We start from the raw sequence: 23074 nt of genomic DNA on the forward strand, positions 1-23074 counted from the left end.
CCTACAGGCAACACTGAAGGGGTGGGAAAAAATCAGCTAATCTTTTTTTTGCTTTTGTTATAATCATGCCAGATAAAATGCAGGTTTAAAGCTGTTATTGATGATCGTGGTTTGGGTGGGAAAAGGAAAAACAGAGAAAGAATCGTTTTCTAAGGAGCCGAATTGTATTGTGACTGAACATAATTTTGTCTTTTTTTTTGCTAGGGGTTTCCTATGCAAAGTAGTCAAGTACTTTGAAGAATCTTCCAGGATTGCAGGGAAATTTGGTCAGATTTCCTAAATGTGGAGCAACTGCAAGCACCATTGATCAGATAGGGTTCTGTGATGAGTTTTCCATACTTTTGTAGATGTTGACTTCTACAATCAGCATCTACAAAATCATAGAAAATTCATCATAGATATTTCTACATGTACCCGAGTTGCAGTTTGACTGGAACTTCCTTAATTTCATAAATAAAGCTATTTCAGCAGACTTAGTGTGAAGGCAATGATTAGATGTTTTCTGGAAATAAGTCTTGCCTATTGATATTTTAGTTTGGTTTCATTCAAATATATAACCACACTTCAGATTTCCTTCACAAGTTTGGATTATATAATTGAATTTGGACCCCAGTTTTTGTATCTGATCAAAATATGTTCACCTTGCTCTCTATTAAATAATAAAGACCTGTTCTAAATAGTACATGTGGAAAATAACGGTGAATTTGCTGCTTTCAACACGCTTACCGAGTAGTCAGCAAAATGATTTTGTTTGAAATTTGAACAGGTGTTGCCTGTCGTACTGAGTAGACACATTTGTTTTTGGTTCCAGAATACTAGCCCTGCAATACATCAGATTGTGGAAAAAGAGATCCTGTTTCCCATTTCCAAATGATTTTTAGATTTTTGGAAGAAGAAACATGCAGTAGTTTTCTTTTGATGATGTCAGAAGCAAATAATTCTGGTTAGCAATGTTTCATATTCTATCTTTTAAAATCTAATTATAGAGATGTATTGGAGTCTGTTACAATTTGCACCAGCTATTGTTATTGGCACCATAACAGCACATTTGGAAGTTCTGATGGATTCACATACTCAATGCAGAGGAGGAGAATCAATTGTGAATGATAGATACTTGTGTCATTGAAAAGTCTAAATCTAAGATTTATATGGGTACAGTTTTGACTGAAGAACTGCTGTTGAGGAAGATGGATGTTTTTCTTACCAACAGTTTTGCTGAAGCTGTTAGTGCTCATACAGGCTGGGTTTAGTCCGGACTAATTTGTTGTTATACGATGACATTATTATATCATAGATACTAGTTTAAGAATTCCACCAACTTGGAGCCATCTGAACTAAAAACTGAAAATGCTCAACAAGTCGGACATTATCTGTGAAAAGAGAAACAATTAAAGTTGCAGGTTGGAAACCCTTCGGCAAAACTATTTGCACTGGATTATACCAGTAGGTAGGGAAGATCTCTTAAAAATGTTTACATCTATACACAGAGGTTAACTAGTCAGATTTGGAATGCTATTTAAGTTTTAATGCTGCTTGATGATAATGCAATGAGTCAGCTTTACTAAAGATTTGGGATAAAAAAGAACTGTGCTGGGATCAGTTGCAGTGTTTCTGAAGAGGGTTGAAACTATCTTGGCAAAATTTACATGTGAACAGGATTTGACCTCAGATTTTTCATCACATATACACTACCAACTGCATATAAAGTTACATTATGGAGTGAATTCATGCTAATGACCTTTCATCAGAACTGGAAAATTTTAGATGCAAGAGGTTTTAACTTGAGGAATGGTGAGAAGAAAGGGCTCTGACTGCGGAATGCAGAAAAGTTCAAAAGTGAAAGGGATGCTGCTGCAAGCCAAAAGATTTTCCATCTTGCATTATTACGGACTCTTGTCAGTTAACGAAAAGTTGCTTGTCATTGGAGCAAATGTGAATGAACAGATAAATGTGTTCAGGTGGAGAGTTGGTGAATTAGATCTTATCTAATTATTTAATGGATTAAAATGTGGAACCTGCTACCCTTTTGAGTAGCTGGATTGCACAGCACAAATGCAGTTAAATAGAGCTGGAAAGCAGTAGGAGATTTACTGTTAGGTGAAGTAAATTGAAAGGAATTTTGAGCATAAATGTTAGATTATTTGGGCCAAATGGTTTCCTTCTATACTGTAAAGACTGCAGGTTAGTGTTAAAGTACCTCGCACTGTTGCAACGATATGGTGTAACTGTCCCTGCAGTGCCATTTAGTTTTTGCATAATTGTGAAGTACAGTTTTCCTGTTGACAGTAGTTTTGTGTTCTTATTTCTTTATGGTTTGTAAATTGTGATTGGGCTCAGGAAATTTTGGTTTGGTCTAAAGAAAAAGGAAGGATAAGATACTGAAGAATTTTGGCATCCCATACTTCAATTGTCTTATTATGTTACAGCACCCATTTTCCATTTAAAATCTCTCATGTTTCCAGCAAAATGCATGACTGAGTTTGCCTCAAGGCCATACAGTCCCAATACATAATTTCTCTTGTCATTATTATTGCTCTATTCCTTTGATACTCATCACAAATTATTACTGCATATTTGGTAATATAAAGTTGATCAGTGCAGGAATAATTTTCTGTTGGCACCAAAATGCCATTATTTGAACATCATTGGTTAGAATGCGGCTTGAAGATTATCTTCTCCACCTAGTTGAGTTCAGCAAACATTTTCAAATTTTAAAAAATGCTGCAAATACACAGCACCTGTGGAGACAAACAGAAATAATATTTCAGGCTGATGACTTTTCATCTGAAGATTAAACTTAGTTTATTGTCATATCCACCAGGGTACAATGAAATTCCTTGCTTGCATGAAGCTCAGGGAGTAAGCGGTATACATGGTAATAGTAAATACAACTATGTGTGGCAAACAGCAGAATGGTGCAGAGATTGTAGTGCAGATCTGAAGTAGTGCAAAAGAAATGCTAAAGTTGACAATAACAGAGAGGTGGAACTAAGAGTACAAGAATGTGGCAGCACCACCGGAAGACGGTGTGAAAGGTGAATGATTCGGAAGACTGATAGCAGTGTAGAAGTCTTTTGACCTGAGACGTTAACTCGGTTTCTCTCACTCAAATGTGAGGTGTTGCACTTCGGGAGATCTAATGTGAAGGGACGGTACATTGTTAATGGCAAGACCCTTAACAGTGTTGATGTACAGAGGGATCTTAGAGTCCAAGTCCATAGCTCCCTGAAGGTGGCTGCACAGGTTGATAGGGTGATAAAGAAGGCATTAAGTTCAAGAGTCGGGACATTATGATGCAGCTTTATAAAACTCTAGTTAGGCTGCATTTGGAGTATTGCAATCAATTCTGATCACCCTATTTTATGAAGGATGTGGAGGCTTTGGAGAGGGTGCAGAAGAGGTTTATCAGGATGCTGCCTGGTTTGGAGGGCATATGCTATAAGGAGAGGTTGGACAAACTTGGGTTGTTTTCTCTGGAGCGGTGGAGGGTAAGGGGAGATCTGATTGAGGATTATGAGAGGCATAGAGTAGACAGCTGGTATCTTTTTCCCAGGGTCAAAATGTCTAATACTAGAGGTATTACATTGAGAGGTGCAAGTTCAAAGGAGATGTGCGGGCAAGTTTTGTTTTACGCAGTGGTGGGTGCCTAGAATGTGCTGCCAGGGGTAGTGATATAGGCACATATGATAGAGGTGTTCAAGAGGCTCTTAAATAGGCACATGGAGGGATATGGACGTTGTGTAGGCAGAAGGGATTAGTTTAGTTAGGCATTTAAATACTAGTTTAATTAGTTTGGCACAACATCGTGGGCTGAAGGGCCTGTTCCTGTGCTGTACTGTTCTATGTTCTGTCTCCTCAAATGCTGCTGGACCTGCTCAGTATTTCCAGCATTTATTTTTTCATCAGATATCCAGCTGGTATAGTTATTTTGCTTTTTGATTATGTTAATTTTATTTCTCCTTGGAAAGTTTCAACAGTGGTATTGTGAAGTGTTGCTTTGTTCCAAGCTGCATGAATGTGCTACTTGAGTTTCTTGGGTTGATTAATGTCATTATTCAAAACTTTCCAGTCAAGGATCTTGTATTTATATTCCTGTTATTTAGACATCCCAAATTGCATGCAAAGCCTTGAGTTAAAGCTGTGATTATTATCCAGGACTTAAAATGCAAGCATTGATTTTTTTTTTATTATTGCTGTTTGGTCTGTTGCTTAGTTTTTTAAAATCTTTCCTGCAAGGTCACCTATCCTTGTGTTCTTTCACGTAGAGTTTAAAAATATAAGTAAATGTAGTTTAAATCATCCTTGGATGTGAGGAACCTGTTCTTGTTACCATGTTACATGTTTTTGGTTCTAATATTTCCTAACCCTAAATAATGTGTATTTAGTACCTTTTTAATCCATAATATCTGTAGTATAAAACATTTAATATTGTGGCTCTGTTCTTTGGGTGGTGAATAATTTATTTTCATTCTCAACTACATTAAAGCAAATCAGACACTAGTTTCTAAACTGAGAATGGGAAAGTAGTGAAGTTAGGTTAAACATGTATAGAATCTTGATTGAAGCACAGTTGAACTACGAAACATGACCCTTTCCATTGCTTTTGTATTCATAATATGGCACAAAAATATTTTTACGAAATTATGCCCATCAGAAAGGAGGCTGGGCCTCAGAGAGGGCTTGATGGTGACCTTAAAGGGGTTTTTAAAAATTGTGAAAGTTTAGTAGAATAAAGTTTTTCTCTTCACATATTAGAAAACTAAGAGGCCACCATTTTAAGATTTGTTATCAAAAAAAATCAAAAATGGAGTTCAGAAGAAACTTCTTTGCTGATAGAATTGTGAGACAGTGGAACTCTCTACCAGGAGTAGTTCAAACAAAAGGGAAATCTGCACTAGCAAATGAAGGAGAAGGAAAGAAGCCTGTGATAACCAAGTTAGATGTGCAAGGAGCTTTGTTTGGAGTATGACCTGGGCAACAACTGTTTCAGCTGAATGGCCTGTTTTGTGCTGAGTGTATTTCTAAGTGTACTACTTCCTTGACTGTTTCATTAAAGTTTTTTTAAAATACCTGCTCAGTCTTTTGCTGTCCTGCAGGTACTAGCACAAAGGCTGTTTATTCTTCTGTAAGTTACCCACTCAGTTTTCTTGTGTCTCCTTTCTTGTTTGTCCCTGGTAACTTTTTCTTGTCTGTGGATGTAAAACTGAGCTTTTTTTGGACTTGGTCAGTTTTGGAGAAAAAGCTAAAAATACTGCTTGTGAAATTATAATTTGGAATTAAATCTACAACTATATTGTTTGAAAGAAGTAAGTGCTTGCATTTGTATAATGACCCAAAATATGCAGTGAGTGATTTGAAGGCTTGCTGCTTACCACGGAGCTGAAAGCAAAATTCATACTTGCCTTTAGCAATTAATCCCAGCAGAATGTCCAGAAACCATGAGTGGATTCCTTGGAGGTGCGACTCTGCAGGGTGAAACAATAATCCATGATGATAGAGCATTGTATGGGGTGGCCATACAAATCCTGTTCTCAAAAAGAAGGAAACTAATTGATTTTCAGGAACATTCAAAACCCTTTTTTAAAAAAAACAAAAGCAAAGTCATAGAAATTGGATTTCACCTTTTGTTCTAAATTACATTTTATGTAAAGCTAACATCCATTTTGAGCCTGCTTTCTCCCACTCCTGCAAAAATAAAAATTGTAAAATTGGTCAAAAGGATGTTTGACATGACATCAAGGTGACTTGCAGCCAGGAATATGCTGAACTGTGACTTGTGTGGTTTCTGACAGGATCATACTTGCATGAATGCAGCTTAAAACTCTTCGCTGTGCACCAGGCTGAAGAGTGAGGGTCTTTGAATGCATACTCCCCGAGGCAGCCAAACACCAGTAGTGCACATTAGGGCTTCAGTGGAGGTTGTAGAGGGAGAGAGAGAGTTCCTAGATTTGGTGAGAGACACCTGAACATTTTCATTAGGGAAATGCCATGAGATTGTGCTGGGGAGGTGGGGGCAAGAGACCTGCTAGGGCCACCAAAGGAAGAGCCTGACAGGAGTGGAGTCTTTCCTCTATGTGAGAATTCTCACTTGTTCAAGCAATGCAGTATTACATTACGTGTCCTCACAAGGTATGTCAGGATTAATTGCACATTTCCTAGAATAGTTGCAGTGAGCTATTTCAGCAATTGATTCATAATCAGGTGGTGATGCAAAGAAGGATGTGAGGGATTTATATATGTGATCTGAGTTCTTTGAGTTGACTGACATTAAGGATTAGAGTGTGGAGCAGGTCACTTTGGATTTTGGACCAAGATTCAGTTGGCCCTTAATGAAAAACTCTGTCTATCATTGAGTTCCTTAAGATGTGCTCTGCGGGGTGATGTAGCTGGTGGTGATCTACTGGAACTACTGTTGATAACTTTCCTCATTCTCTTGCTTGTGCTGTTCTTCACCCTGCACCTCAACTTTCAGGCTCTGTATCTGAATGCAGCTCTTTTTCTGGCCCTGGCTGCTATCTTCAGTTTGCTGGATTGTGCAATATGTAAAGATGGTTCTTCATATCTATTGTGCACATGCTGCAGGATGCCACGGGATCACCAATGGCATTTTCCATCATGAATTCCCGTGCCTGTTTGGCTGTCATTGTACCAGTGCTCAACAACTATGTTAGGACTGTGAACAGGTGTCACAAACCAGGGAAGCCGAGCACAGCCCTCATCCCTCAGGATCCATCTGCCTGGGAACGGTTGGCTGTGGAAAATGCTTAGCAACTCTGTCACCCTGAGGAATAACATTACATTCATGCTATGTGGAAACATGACATTTTCCTTAAAGAAAATTTTATCATCCAGAACTATCAAACCAAGCTCCAGGACAATTAAAGGAGCTCTGATGGGCACAAGTGCAATCAATGGCTGCCTGCATTGGCAAATCCTAGTGCTTAAGATGCCACCTGTTCCCCACTAAAGTCAAAATAGATGAAATAATCTCCATGCAAATTCTGAGAGATGGGATCTACTTCAAAAAGGACTGATTAAGGGTAGTCAGTGTGGCTTTGTGCATGGGGAAATTGTGTCTGATGAATTTGAGTTTTTATTTCGAAGAAGTAACCAAGAGGGCAGGGTGATAGTTGTCTACATGGCCCTTAGCAAGACCTTTGACAAGGTCCCACATGATAGGCTGGTCCTGTAGGTTAGATCTTATGAAATCCAGGGTGAGCTAGCCAAATGGATACAAAATTGGCTTGGCGGAAGGAGTCAGGGTGGTAGTGGAGAGTTATTTTTCAGGTTGGAGGCCTGTTATAAGTGGTGTGCCGCAGAGATCAGTGCTGAGAACACAGTTCGTCATCTATATTAATGCCTTGGATGAGAATGCATTTGACGTGGTTAGTAAGTTTGCAGATGACATCAACATTAGTGTTATAGTGGGCAGTGAGGAAGGTTATCAAAGATTACAACAGGATCCAGATCAGTTGGGAAAGTGGGCCAAGGAATGGCAGATGAAATTTAACCTGGGCCAAGTGCAAAGTGATGAATTTTGGTAAGTTAAACCAGGGCAGGACTTACACAGTGGAGTGTGTTGTAGAACAGAGAGACCTAGGGGTACAAGTGCATACTTTTCTGAAAGTGGTGACATGGGTAGACAGGGTGGTGAGGAAGGCATTTGGCTCTCTTGCCTTCATCCATCAGGGCATTGAGTACAAGAGTTGGGACGTCATGTTACATCTGTACAAGATATTAGTGAGACCACACTTGGAATATTGTGTGCATTTCTGGTAACCTAGCTAAAGGAAGAATGTCATTAAGCTGTATTAAGTCGGCAAAAATTGAGTTTTTCTGATAGTCTTACAAAATTTGGATCAATGTGTTATCAGTACATTTTAGATTTCTGAGAGTGCAGTGGCACCAATTAAGTCAGAAAATGCCATGGCTATTCAGAAACAGCAATGTTTCTCCAAAAGTTAGAGGACTGACAATTAGTTTTTGTTTTGGTTGAAATTGACAGATGATGCTATCCATGGTACCAAGGTTAACTTCCTTCAGGCGTTTTTCAAATAGTTGAGCTGGCTAGTTGGTATGTAATTAAACAAATCCTGTGTGAGGCCATTAATAGCTAGGTACTTGGTGTCTCTTGAAGATGTAATCAGTATCCAAAATGGTATATTTTCATTTTTTTTTCATTTTCCCACCTTTTTATCTTTCCCTCTTGCCTTTTGTGTTATTCTACTACTGTTGTTTCCTCATACAAGATGCGATTTATTAGTCACATGTACATTGAAACACAGTGAAATGCATCTTTTTGTGTTACTGAGAATGTGCTGGGGGCAGCCTGCAAGTGTCACTACTCTTCCGGCGCCAACGTAGCATGCCCACAGCTCCTAACCTGTACATCTTTGGAATGTGGGAGGAAACTGGAGCACCCAGAGGAAACCCACACAGACATGGGGAGAATGTACAAACTCCTTACAGACAGCAGCAGAATTGAATCCAGGTCACTGGTACTGTAATAGTGTTATGCTAACTGCTACACTACTGTGCTGCTGATGGAAGTTTAGTCTTGTTAATGGCATCACTGAAGTAAATTAGCCAGATGCTTTGGAGATTGTTGTCCAGAACAGGACAGTTTTTATTTGGTCTTTTTGCTGCTGGCCTGATTAAATGTGCCATCTAAGCACGGGTGTTGCCATTAGCAATGTGAGAACTCTGCACTAACACGTGACAATGTCACATTATTAACAAAACATCAAATTGGCTGAATTTATCTAACTCCAAACATGCAAATAATTCATAACATGCTGTGCTGAAGCATCAGTGTTGCAATGTGCTACTCACTGGTTTTCAAATAAATTCTGAAGCTTGTCTTGGGAGATGATCTTGTTTATATTTTCCCTGATCTCATATCCTGGATTGTGATTCGTTTTCCATGTGGCTTTCTGGTACATAACTAATCTATCTACAAAGTCGTAAAGTTTTCCTAGTGTCGTCCTTTGCTTGTATTCCTATGCTTGCACTAGTAGATTATTAGTATTTTGTCTGAATTGAACTATTTTCTGTTTCTATTTTTTAAATGTTATTTATCCCAATCTTGTGTACCTCCTGATTTTTTAAATCAAGAAAACATTTTAAACATAATGGAATATTCTTTCATTATTAAAATAAATGGTAAGAAACTGAATTAAGAAAATGTGTAGTATTGAATAATATTGTGTTTGGGGGTAGAGAGATTATAAACTTGTGTTTTCTGTTGTTGATACAAGGAAAGTAGAATGGAGCAATAAGATTTAAAAACTTTCTCAGGAACATGGTGTTCAGCCATTGAATATCATGTGTCCTTTGCCATGGTTTAAAGTGTCCTCTGTATTTGAGCATTAATGTATATTCCGATTATTTTTTTTAAGGCCAGGTTGCATTCCCTATAACTGAATTTGGGAGTCTGAATACACACCATACCATAATATTGTGCATAACCATGCTTTGTGTGAACCTAAATGATTCCAAGAGATTTCCCAAAGGAACCTATAGAACTTTAATTCTGAAAGCACATGATTTGTCAGTGTGCGGTCAGAGATATTCTTAGCAGTGTTTCTGTAATGCATTTCTAAGTAAACACAACAACAGGTGTCCATTAATAAATAGTTTGCTAGCAATTTGTATTAAATAACCAATCTACTATGGTTGCTGATATGTTGCTAGATTTCCTGGTTGTAATCTGTTAGATTTAGAATTTAAGATTATTTCATTCTTGATGGATGGAACAAAATGCACATAAGCCACAGTGTTCAAGCAAATGTAAATGCTTTTTTTTAAATGCAAAAAAATGAGTAATCTTTTCTGCTCAAGTTTTCATGCTTATTTGGAGAGATTATTTTGTGTCCATTATAAAAGTAATCCATAAATCTTTATAATATTTAGTAGCTATATTGATTTGACTTGGTGCTTGCTTGCAGACTTTGCAATTAGGCCCATGTTTGATTGTAACCAATGATATCCTATGCATGTCTGACTGTGAGACAACTGAAAGAGCATAAGATAATTCCTAGTTTTTCTCTTTCCTCCTGTGGAGAAAGTGGCACTGTCACATAATTCCAGCTGTATGCTGTGGAATTGTGTGCATTTTCTTCTATCAAAGATAAAATGAGATTATGATTATACCTATCTGCTGGATTGAGGCCAGGAAATCTTGAAATAGACCAGCAGCTACAGTAGGCTGGTAAATTGTTTGTAATTCATCTGAGAAGCCAGGTGTCTTTTTTTGTGTGTTTGAGTATGGAGAATGACACCATTTCAGACTCTTTACATTGAATAACTTTTCCTTCAATTCCACTCCTCCAAGTTAAAGGTGCAGCTATGAGAACTGATATGGGCCCATAAATCTATGGGTTATGGCTATGTCTGTCTTTGTTTCAGTCTCTTTCACTGTCTCCCTCAATTTTGTTTTTCATTTACATTGATGATTGCATTAGTGCTGCTTTCTACTCTCACACTCGCATGCTCTTTCTGACTCTTACCTTTCATGATATATTTAGGAGATGAGTTAGCTACCAGCACCCATTATAAGCCCAACTCCTCCCTCAGCTATCTTGACTACACCTTCCTTTATAGAATCCTTGCAGGAAGCAGAATTCCCTTTTCCCAGTTTCTCAATCTTTGACGGATCCACTCTGATGACCACACTTCCCAAACCAGTGCTTTAAGATGTTTTTCTCTTTCCTTATCTGTGGCTTTCCCTCTACCATAGTCGATGGGGTTCTCAACTGTGTCTTGCCAATTTCCTGAATGTATGCTCAAACTCATTTCTCATCCCAGCCAGGACAGCAGTAGGGTTCCCCTTGTCCTCAATTTCCAGACCACCATTCTGTGTATCCAATTGATAATTTTCCATACTTCCTGCCACTTCCCAAGGGATTTCCATCACCAGTCACATCTTCATTTCCCTTCCCCTTTTATCATTCCAAAGGGGCTTTTCCTTCTTTGACTCCCTGATCCATCTCATGGCATTTTCCAATGCAAGTGCAGGATATGAAACACCTGCCCTTTTCCCTCTTCCTTCTCCACCATCCTGGGACGTGAATGGCACTAGCTGGTGAAGCATCCCATTCAGCCTGCAAAGGTGACCCTGAGCTTCCTGACATTTAATTTTCCATCCCACTCTGTCTTTTAGCTTCCTGTGTTGCTCCAGTGATGCCCAATGTAAGCCCATGGAAAAAAAAAACATCTTCTGAGTAAGTTACAACCCTTAAGGCAGAGTGAACAATTTTTGGGTAAATCCCCTGCCCTTCTAAACACAAAAACACACATCCCCTATATGATTTTGTTTGAATAGCTAGTTTTTAAAGTAATTGTTACTTTGACAAATTTGGCTGGTACCTCATCAGAGATATTCCCTCTTCTTTGTAACTTACCCTCTCTACACCGTAAAATGCCCTTGTCTTTTCACTTTTCCAGTTCTGTTGAAGGGCCCTTGACCTGAAACATCAGTTCTGGTCTTCCCTCAATGACACTGGGTGCTTCCAGCATTCTGTTTTTGTTTTGGATCTGCAGTTCTTTTTTCTGTCCTATTTCATACTTGTTTAGAAACTGTAGTGTCAGTGTTTTAACTGGATTTTGGCTTTTCCTTCTCCATCAGTTCCAATTACCATGTTGCTATGATATATACCATATGCCCCAATTGCTGTCCCTCCATTACAACTCCCTAGTTGGTGTGCACATGTGAGATTAATTGTTGGTAAACTTGCTGTGGAGACCTTGCATACAATCTAACCCTATGATTGTTTGATATCTAAATAACTGCCGAGGTGTCCCTGGAGATGAATAAGGATCAGGAAGTCAGCTGATTATTTATTTTGCCCCTCCCCACCTATAGGCACTAAAATCAATTATTACACCTCTGCTGTCACAGTAGTTGACATCTGCTTGTTCAGTACTGACTTGGAATTCAATTTTTCCAGTTTGCATTGTTGAACACAGCAGACAAAATCTAGGTGGCTATGGCCAGCAATTCTGAAGGGAACAACCAGTGTTCAGTGCTTGTCCAAACTTGCACACCAGAGCCTGAATGTACTAGGATTTTCAAGAATTACATTGGAAAATCTGCCTGGTATAGGAATGGGAACTCGGTTCATTTGAATAAGGATACTTAACCTGGAGATTAAAGGAGAAAAATAAGTTACTTTATGTATTTAGTGTTTTAAAATATTAATGTGCTTTTTTTTAAATTGTTTAAAACATTTTGATGATTTTTAAATGTCTCTGAATCCAAAATATTTAAAACCTCTTCCATAGTTTTGATGTAAGTGATTTTCTTCTCTTCCTGTCATTTCAAGGGCAGGGCCTTGGTAGTGTACAAACTGAATTCCAGTCACCACCTGAGCCTCACTATGCCTTGCCCACCCCAAACTCCAGGATTGAAATCTCCAGGATTGAAAACCTCAGGATGATGAGACATGTGCATCTATACCAGGTTATGGGCATAAGGAGAGCACAGTTATGTTCTGGTGGGTAGGGTGGAAATTGAAGAGCAACTGTAGATGGCAGGCTGAATGGAGCATGATTCAGACCAACACTTGGTTGTGCCTTTATGACTAAACTAGGGATGAAGGAGGAAGTTCCAAAAATTTGAACACTATATCACTTTTACTTTTACAATATTTTCATTTTGGAGCATGTGACAAAATGAAAGAATTACATTCCCTTTTAGTCTCGGAGGTATTTTTATTCATACAGTGTTTGATAAGATAAACATTCGTTCCCTGGAATGAATCTACTGAAGCTAGGTTGCGCTGACTATAAGACATATTTTCCCTTGGGTTCAGAGGACAAAACTGTACATAGGACTCCAATTTCCTCTCAATAAAGGCCAAAATGCCATTTCCTTCCTGCTGGATATACTTACGTGTTAACTTTCTGCATCTCTGGACATGCACACCAAGATCTATCTGAATACAAAAAAAATTACCAATGTTTAATTAGATATGAATATTGCAAAATCATCAGATATCTACAAAACTGGGTAGGAGATTCTATTTTCAAGCAAATGCAGAATTTGGGATTTGCTTAGTCATAGTAATGTCTGACCATTTTTTTTCCAATCCAGAAAGACCTACTAGCTTTTGGGATGATATTTAGAAAGCTGTCTGCTTAATTTCGGTGGGGGTTGGGGGGGGGCGCACAATTCAGCTTGAAGATTGCTAAATACAGAACTATGTGGTATACATCTTGCACATTTAAAATACAAGTTGTGCCATATGCATAAAGATTACTTGGAAAGGACTATCTTGATCGTTTACCTTGGAGAACTTTTTATGTTTAATGTATCAATTAACTGGATAGAAAAACTTAACTCACTTACCTATGACCACATAGGAGGCCATCAGGTCCCAACAGAGCAATCCCTAGTCCCAATTCCCGCCCTCCACCCCCCGGTTTATTTCTCTGTAGCCTTACAACATATTCTCTTGTGTCCATCTCTGAAGTAAGTATAAGAACTTCAGAAATGGAAGCAGAAGTAGGTCACGCGGCTCCTCAAGCCAGCACTGCCATTGGGTTAGATGAGTAATTCATTACTTTGTCCATTTTCCTAATTGAACCTAATTGATTATTTTTTCATGATTCTCATAGTGAAAATTCAACTGTGCCAGCTTTGTATGTACTCAGTAGTAGGTCATTTACAACTTCATGGAGAGAGAATTCTAGAGCAGCTCCTTATCCTGAGACTTCGTTCTAGACTTTCCAGTCAGAGGATATATCTATCAGTCTATCCTCTCAATGAGATTATCTCCTTCAAGATTTGGTGATTATAGGCTAGTTTTACTCCATTTTATCCAGCAACATTATCCCGTTATTGTAAGAAATCAATCTCGTGAATCTGGGCTGCACCAACTCCAAGACAAATGTCGTCTTCCCTTGGGTATGGAGACCAAAGCTCCTGGTATAATTCCAGCAGGGGTTCTGTGTTTGTAATCCAAATCCCTCATTGTAAACAGCAAGCAAAAACTGCAGGTTCTAGAAATCTGAGATGAAAAACAGGAAATGCTAGAGATACTTAGCAGGTCAGCTAGCATTTGTGGAGAGTGAAACAAAGTTATATCAAATTGATAACCTTTCATCAGAACTAGGAAAAATTAGAAATCAAAGTTGCAGTGAAGAGGACTGGGATGGAGTGAACAGAGAATGCCTGTGATAAGGTGGTGACTGAGAAACTGGTGCAGAATGTGGTAGTGCTGGCTGAGGGAGGATGGTGAGGTCTTGTCAATCACCAATCTGTTTAATATGCAAACAGAAGAAAAATGAGGAAAGAGGGGGCAAAAAAAATGTTGGAACTTTGAGACATAAAACGCTGCTGTTGAAATAAGAGGATGGTGGAAATGCTTATCAGACCAGGCAGCATCTATGGAGATTGACACTTTAATCACAGATGACCTTTAATCAAACCTGGTCAATTTGGACAAACTGGAAAGACTGGTTGTCTGAAATTGTTCTGCAGAGGGACCGATCCCTTTGAGATATCGGAAGGGGAAGATGTGTATGGGGGTGGCATTGGATTAAAGGTCGTAAAATTACAGAGGATGGTCTGCTGATTGTGGAGGGTGGTGGGGTGGAAGGTTGGGATAAGAGGAACCTTGCTGTGGATGGGTGGAGAGGAGATGTGACCATAAGTGGGGTGGATGTGGATGGTGGGGGGGCAAATATCTTGAGCACTGGTGTGGAAAGTGTCGTCATCATGATGGATAGGACTGAGCCAGAGGAGGGAATGGAGTCCTTGCAGGAAGCAAGGTGGGAGAAGGTGTAGTCAAAGTAGGTATGGGATTTTGTGGGCTTGTGATGAATATGGATTGTTAACTTACACCCTGCATTGGAGATGGAGAAGTTGGGAAAGGTAAGAGATGGACCATGTAGAAGTGAGAACGAAGTAGAAATTGGCAGTAAAGATGACAAAACTCTAGTTCTTTAAGTCCAGAAAGCAGGACCAATAATGTCATCATTATACTAGGAAAACTGAGAGAAGGGATCTGAGTAGGACTGAAATAACCTCTTCTATATATTCCATAAATAGATGGAACTAACTTGGATTTGTGTGCGCCTCCTCTGTCCTCGTTTATCTCCTTGTTACATCTCCTGCTGACACATCAGCTGTGATTTAACGAGCCTTCAGTACCCTCTTTCAGCTAACATCACCACCTTTTGTGTTATTCATTCTCTCAGTCTCCATCCTATCACAGACATTCCCTTTGTTTTTGCCACTTCTCTGCAACTGAAAACAAGTTTGATTTCTAAATTTTTCCAGGTCTGATGGAAGGTCATTCACTTAAGTTTAATCTGTTTCTCTCTCCACAGATGCTGACTGATATCCAACATTTTCTGTTTTATCTCCCCACAATAAAGGCCAGTTGGCATTTCCCTTCCTAAAAGCTTGTATATGCACCTTAACTTCTCACATGGAGCAGTACACCAGCATCCTTTCATACACCAAAGATCACTAATTTCCCACCATTTAAAATGACCTTATTTTTCTATTCTTTTAAAGGGAATAATTGCCCTTTATACGCCATCTGTCACCTTTTTGGCCTTTTGCTTTCCCTTTTGTTTCCCTTTTTGCAGTTTACTTTTTTTACATCCTCCCTTTTCCAACTAGCTTTGAATCACAAAACTTGAAATAATTGAATGCTTTTCATCCAAGCACTAAGTTTGGATCCATGTGGTACTCCATTGGTAACACCACTGTCAATCTTCTCCTTGTTTTCTGTCCTTTTAACCAATCTTCTAAATATATTACCCCACCACCATGATCCCTTTGTAATAGCCTTTGGATGATACTTTTGTCAAATGCCATTTGATAATCCAGATATTTGACATCCACTGGTTCTGCTTATCTATTCTACTGATTACACCTTTTGAAGAACCTTCTTCTTGCACAGTTGCTTGGAATTGAGGATGACTTGAGGCATCTGTGGGTTCTGAGGTGATTGAGCCCAATGTAAGACCAGCAGACTCTACCAGTACTTTTTCTTTTGGATTTTAATTACTAAAGTTCCTTCATTTAGTTTCTTTATATTTGGTAATTGCTCTTTTATTATGTAAGATCTGATGTTAAATGGTGCAACAATACAAGGTAGAAAGGGAATTTTATGAAGGCAAAGGATACTTTCAGAAATTGAAATAATTAATGAAAACATTCTGTTTATTCTGGGCAAGTTGCAGAGAGCTACCGTGGATATCAAGCCTGATGTATTCTCAAAGGTTGCTATGAGAGTGAACTAAGTTATTGGAGTTGTGCACAAACTGTAGCAAAGACTATTATGTAACTTTCAGTTAAATTAAAGCAGCTGTTTTTCAATTAATATCATACAACTAAGCAGATTTAACCTGGTCTTTATTCTCTATTTTAAAAGTAATCATTTCTATTTTTCATTTTTAATGCAGGTCCCTTGCGGTTGGCACCAAATCTGGCTACAAGTTTTTTTCTCTTTCTTCAGTAGATAAATTAGAACAGATCTATGAATGCAGTAAGTGTCCCTAATTGAACTGCACCTCTACAAAAGAGTTCTTTTGTGCTAGCTGCAACCCTTGCATATTACATATGGTTGTGTGAGGGTGAATTAAATCTGCTTTCTTTGTGTTCATCAGTTTGCCCATCTACATTCAGCAAAGTTTTGTTAAAGTTTGTCCTGATAACTATTGTCCCATTTCCCCATCTCATCACAGATCTACTCAACAGCTTCCAGATCCCTTGTTCTCATCCCTGTGTAAAAATATTGGATTTAATCCTTTTATTGTAACTTGGAAGGATGCCATTCAACTTCTTATTTCCCTGTAACATTTAAACATTATTCCAAAAGATTTAAGTAATTTAAAAATATTTGAAACAAAACAATAAATTTAATTGAAATTACACTAAAATAACAACAAATAATTGAAGTGATCAAGCACTTGCCTTTTTCCATTGGGCTGATGATCTCATTCAAATGAGATTCTTATTCTCTCTTACATGCACATTATCTCCCTGTCGTCTCCTACCACATCAGGTGCTAACTAACCTACTGCCCAGCATGTGGAAGGAAACCGGATCAACTGGGGGAGAACCCACGTTGTCACAGGGAGAATGTGTAAACTCCACACTGAGCACCATAAGTCAAGATTAAGCCTGGTTTGCTGGAGCTGTGAGGCAACAGCAATACATGTTGCACCGTTGTGTTGCCCAGTCACCACTGCCTATCTCTGTAAACTCTCCAATCCTATAAACAACTAAAACAAAAATTTCTTGCATCTTTAATGTAAGATATCTAGCAGTCCCTCACAGAGCATAATCAGACAGAATTTTACACTGGGCTAGATTGAGAAGTGTGAGGATAGGAATTTAAAAGTTTAGTTAAAGAGAGAGAGAGCGGCATCCACGTAGGCAGTTTCAGAGCTTTGACACCTTGGCAGAAGGTGAAGTAAAGGAAATTGTTAATGTATGGACAGATTAGATTTGGATGAATATGGAGATCTGAGGATCGTAGGACTGAAGAAGGCTATAGATGTGGGGAATAGCAGCACCTGGTGGGAATTTAATACAAAGGTAAGTTTTAAATTTGAGGGATTAGTTGGGCCAGGAGCCAATGGAGGTCAGCAAGCACTGCGGTGATGGGTGAATGTCATTTTCTGTAAATAAAGATACTGCAGGGATGATAGAGTGAGTGCAAAGATACATGGGCAGATTATGAGAATGCGAAGGAAGGTGGCAGATGCAGAATAATGTGGAATAGAATAGCAAAACAAATTGGCCTTCAAATACCATCACAACAGTTTTTCAGGTTGCATAATTGAAAACAATTTTCTCTGTGTGAAGTAAATAAAAGCTATGCCCAGTCTGCAAGGCACTTTTTGATGAGTCTTGCATTTCTGCTTACAATAAACTTCCCTCTGGCCTGTTAAATTAAGTCTGAAAAGTATCCAGCTTAAGTTGTGGATGCCACTTGAATTCAGGCATGCTTCTAACTGTATCTCCTAATTTACTTTAGAATGTTGAATTCAGCAAATGGAGGGAATGCTTATAACAAGTTCCCAGTAATAATATTAGGGCTCTGGAGAATGACTTGTGTTGAGTTGATAATCTGGCCTGCCCCTTTTATAGTATGTAAGGACTTGCTGTGAAAATTCTTCAGCTACTTTTGGAAATTGATAAATTGTAAATGTCAGTCTCCTAGTTAGAAAACCCAGGATAAGATGCTATTTCTCATCTGTAAGAAAATGCATTAATCATGTGCTGGTACAATATTTTACCTGCATAAAAATTTTGAAAACACATTCTCTATGTAATATTGGTAAGTAAAATATATAAGGAAAAAATTGTTTGTTTGCACCTCAACACGTATTCAGAATAATAGGCAGCTGAATATAAGATTGTGGCTGCATTGACCTGAATGAATTATAATAGCCCAGTAGTGGTGACTATGCTCAGACTTCATTGTGTGTATGGTGAAAGACAAAAGTCTGAGATGAGCTGGTGGTCATATGCCAGTGCATCCTTCTGTATCTTTCTTCACTGAATACACCTTTCCACTGTACATCAGCCCTCAGCTTTTCAAAATGGAGGGCTGCTGTGCCAATAGCAGCCCTGCTCATTTGAATGAGATCATCAGCCCAATGGAAAAAGGCAAGTGCTTGATCACTTCAATTATTTGTTGTTATTTTAGTGTAATTTCAATTAAATTATTGTTTTGTTTCAAATATTTTTAAATTACTAAATCTTTGGAATAATGTTTAAATGTCTATGACTCAAAACTCAATCTTCAAAACTTTCTGACTGTGTGTGGGCTGACTGCATTCCTGGGATAGGACGTTGGGATATGATGCCTGAGGCTGACTAAATGTTTGGAGCTTCGCTGGATGCCTCTTGGATGTGGAGGCTTGGCTCTCCTGGACTTTCACATCCAGGAAAAGAGCAGGTGGTGGGGTCTGCAGGCAGCAAGTCCAGGCAATGGCCAGGCTCCTGTATGATCTATAAGGTTCATAAAATTAGTTTGGGCTGGATTTCAGTATGTGCCTCAAGCATTTGTTTTAACTGCTTGTGGTGAATGCCCCGATTTTAAAAATAAAATTGTTGGAATAATGAGTCATGAAAAAGACAGTTATTTCATGCAAGCTGGTTGACCTACGGTTAAATTGACCCAGTTGGATGTTTAATTTATTGGAAATTGTTAACTTGTTTTTCTCTAATGTTTATAAACAGCTGACACAGAGGATGTATGCATTGTGGAACGGCTATTTTCCAGCAGTCTAGTAGCTATTGTGAGCCTTAAAGCACCCAGAAAATTGAAGGTTTGTCACTTTAAAAAAGGAACAGAGATCTGCAACTACAGTTATTCCAATACTATTCTGGCTGTCAAACTAAATAGACAGGTGAGGAATGGTGGCATAGTGATTTATGTCTTCTCTCCCAATTCCTTGCAGACTTTTTCCTCAGATACTTGGGGACTATTCTCCTCGCTGTGATCCAGTGATGATCCTCTTTCCCTATGCTTGCACCACAAGATGTGCTCTCCCATTATTGAGTTGTCTTGGATTGTAGTGATATTATAGACTGAAGCTGGTTGATTTCACTGTGTTTTTTGTCACTCTGTCATAGCCTACAGTTGATTCCTGACCTGCCCTCTGCAGCCGATTATTGTCATTTTTCCCTTTCCCTATGGAATTCCATGCACTATATAAAGTACAGTCCTGCATAATGGACTGATCCTATGTATTAGGTTCCAGCCAGAGGTTTAAGGTTGTGATCTCCTTGAACCATCATCGTGCGAATTGGGAACCAGAATGATCTTACTTATCTATTTGATTTCCATTTTATATATTGACTATAGAGTTTCTGGAATTTTTGATGTTCTTCTACTTTCAGCAGTAGTGTATTAGAGTTGTACAGCACAGAGTTGGGCCCTTTGGCCTACCGTGTCCATGGCAACCTTTTTGCCCATCTATGCTAATCCCTTTTGCCTCTATTAGAGCCATATCTTATTCCTTGCCCACTAACTGTCTCTTAAATGTAGTGATTGCATCTGACTCCACTGCCTCCTCTGGCAGTGAGTTCCAGATGTCAACCACTCTTTGTGCTTTTTTTCCCAAAAAAAAAGTTCCCCTTTAAAACTCTTTCCTCTCATGTTAAACCTAGGCCCTCTTGTTTTTGATACCCCCTCCCATGGGAAAAAGGATTCTGACCATCTACCCTATCTATACCTCTTATGTTACATAGCTTTACCAGGTCAACCCTTTGTGTCCTTCACTCCAGGGAAAACAAATCTCACTCTCGCTCGCTGGTCCTCCATGCCAGGCAACATCCCTTCTGCACGTGTGGTCTACCAGTGTTGTGTACTGATGATCCATATATTGATGATAATATTCACGTGACATTAGTTTGCTAATTTTCTGTTGATTGTCAGAAATCTTTAAAAGTTTGGTAAAGGGATCCAGTGTTGCTCTGTCACCTTGAAGTTACTATGTTACAGAATTGTAAAGTGATACTGTCACAATTCATATAATAGATTCCATCTAAGAACTGCTAATAGAGACTCTTTTGTAATGAAAATGTATTCTGTGGGGCATTTATTGGGTCATTATTTTGTTTGCATGGAATTTAACAGTGGTTTTGTTTAAGTATTGTGGCTTTTAAAGTGGTTAATTGGAGAACATTTCATGCTGTGTCCAAAATATATTATGGCATAAAGGTTTTTAATAAAAACAAGTAGTTTTTTTCCTTTTTCTCTTTATAACAATGTATTGTTCTGGTCCTCTAAGGTTAAAATTGACTCTCTTCCCCAAATGTAGAGATTGATAGTATGTCTGGAGGAGAGTTTGTACATTCACAATATCCGAGATATGAAAGTGCTGCATACCATCAGGGAAACGCCACCAAACCCCACAGGTAATTCCTATAGCATCTCTTGCAGTAAACGCCAGTAATGGAATGAAGTGATTGGCAAGTGACTTTTGTACGAGATTATTTATAAAGCCATCAGAGAATATTTTATTTAATTAAAAATTGTATCCTGCATGCACCTACAAAGTGTGGGGAGATTGTCTGTCTTTACTGACTGACTGACTGATTCATAACAGTACATTAGATCACTACTGATTATTTTACAAACAGTTAAGAGCTACTAATCAGCAGCTCCAGACAGTACAGAAAGTTGCAAAAAAAAACAGAGTGTGCATAATTTCAAACCTACAGGCAACTGCTGCTTTCATTGCACATTTAGTTCTGAAGTATTTATGAAACTTGACTGATACTAGTTTATCTTGCTTTCAGGGTTGTGTGCACTTTCCATTAATAATGATAATTGCTATCTTGCTACCTGGTAGTGCAACAATTGGGGAAGTACAGGTATTCGATACTATCAACCTGGTAAGAAGTTAACAATTGAGTACATAAGTAATGTATAAACTGTGTACTTTTAACTTTTGATATTTGAAAGATTTAAAAAAAAATTATTATTCTCAGCCAACAAAAGGTTTACTTTTAACATTGCAGAAAATTGATGTGATATGTTATCCTAAATTGATAATTTACAAATTACCTGGCTCTTGGCATGCAACAGTTTATGCAAGAAATTTTTAATGAGGAGCGGCTAATTAAATCTTTTAGAGCTGTTGTAGAGGATGGGATGGGCCATGTATGAACAGGAATTGGAAAAAGATTAACGAGGTGACCAAATGCATGGTCAAAAGAGCAGGAATTTGGAGGAATAACAAGAAATGTTTTTTTTTTGTTTGGTGGGCTTTTAAGATAGAATGATTGGGGAAGAGGATTTGCCGATGTGACACAAATGTGCACGTTTATTCTTGATCCCAGAGATATCTTATTAGAGTTAACAAAAATGAAATGTTCTAATTTCAATTGTGTGTTAGCTTAGTTTATCTCTGACACTTATGTATCATATAGCTTGATTCCAGTAGCAGCTTTTGAAGATCTACTGGATATCTGCTAATTTTTAAATGTTTAATATTTGAAGGACCTGAACAAGTAACTCAACGTAGTTGGATCCTGATTGGAGAGTTTTCATGAAATGAGTAAATAGGCTGTATGCAGCTAGTATTGCTTTTAGGTCTTCTGTCATTGAAATACTGAACTGTGAGCACCTGCTGTATATCCCCAGTACTTTGTATATTGGTAGTTGTGCAACTTCGGGGCCAGGAGATGGGCACGTCCTGTACCTGTGATTAGGCAAAATGGTAATCGGGAGGGTTTGAATTCATGATTCACAAGATGAATAGAATGGTGGCCAGCTTCCAAATACAGAGCAATCCTGCTTCCAGCTTCGTGTCCATGTAAACGTTTTTTAATTTAGCTAACTTAGTGGTAGCCTGCAGGTGTTCTTAATTGACACCAACTGCGTTGGTACAAACAACATTTTAGACGTAGGGTCTATCACAATGCAAATATGAGGCCCATTGCTTATTTCGGCATAAGTCTATGAGACCACTTTTTTGCCTTCACAAATGTGGTAAGTGTCGCACTTCAGTTTCATATTGGGGCACGCACTTCCTATTCAGCACATTTGAAGCACATGTTTAGTACACAAAAGTGAGCATAACGATTTTGTAGGCTTGCTTTTTAAGCCTCTTTTTAAAAACAAACCTGCCTTAAATAAAAGCTCCAGACATAGTTTAAAATTATCTATCTCTATCTTAAGTAATTACAGTAATCAAGATAACATATTTGATCTGGGGCTACACTAACCCCAAGTAAGGTAAAGGAGGACACCGGGTAATACTGTGGTGACAAGTGATTTGTAACAGGAAAGGACAGAGCATATAAACTGTAATAGGACAACACAATATGGTTTAACAAAAAATGTCATAAATAAAGGGAATTTATTTGAATGTACAAAGTATACTTAAGGTAGATGAATTAGTGACACAGAGGGAAATGGGATTAATCTAACAGCCATTACAGAGGTGTGGTTGCAAGGTGATCATGTCTGCGAACTGAACATTCCAGGATACTTGATGCTTTGGAAGAGGGTGAGAATGGCTCTGCTTTTAAAGAATGATATTAGAGCAGTAGTGTGAAAGGATATTGGCTCAGAAGATTAGAAAGTAGTGT

The 23074-nt window shown here is 38.4% G+C and overlaps 1 protein-coding gene across 1 annotated transcript in view; it reads left to right on the plus strand.

Moving 5' to 3' along the window:
- The window catches only part of wipi2 (WD repeat domain, phosphoinositide interacting 2), a 48858-nt gene that overhangs the window by 5146 nt on the left and 20638 nt on the right, over positions 1-23074 (plus strand). Inside the window, 5 exon segments of the mRNA XM_052021962.1 lie at positions 16420-16502; positions 19211-19380; positions 20797-20893; positions 21278-21320; positions 21322-21373. Coding sequence (XP_051877922.1) covers positions 16420-16502; positions 19211-19380; positions 20797-20893; positions 21278-21320; positions 21322-21373 — 445 coding nt within the window.

The sequence above is a fragment of the Pristis pectinata genome, chromosome 8 (genome assembly GCF_009764475.1).
Source record: "Pristis pectinata isolate sPriPec2 chromosome 8, sPriPec2.1.pri, whole genome shotgun sequence".
Lineage (NCBI taxonomy): Eukaryota > Metazoa > Chordata > Chondrichthyes > Rhinopristiformes > Pristidae > Pristis > Pristis pectinata.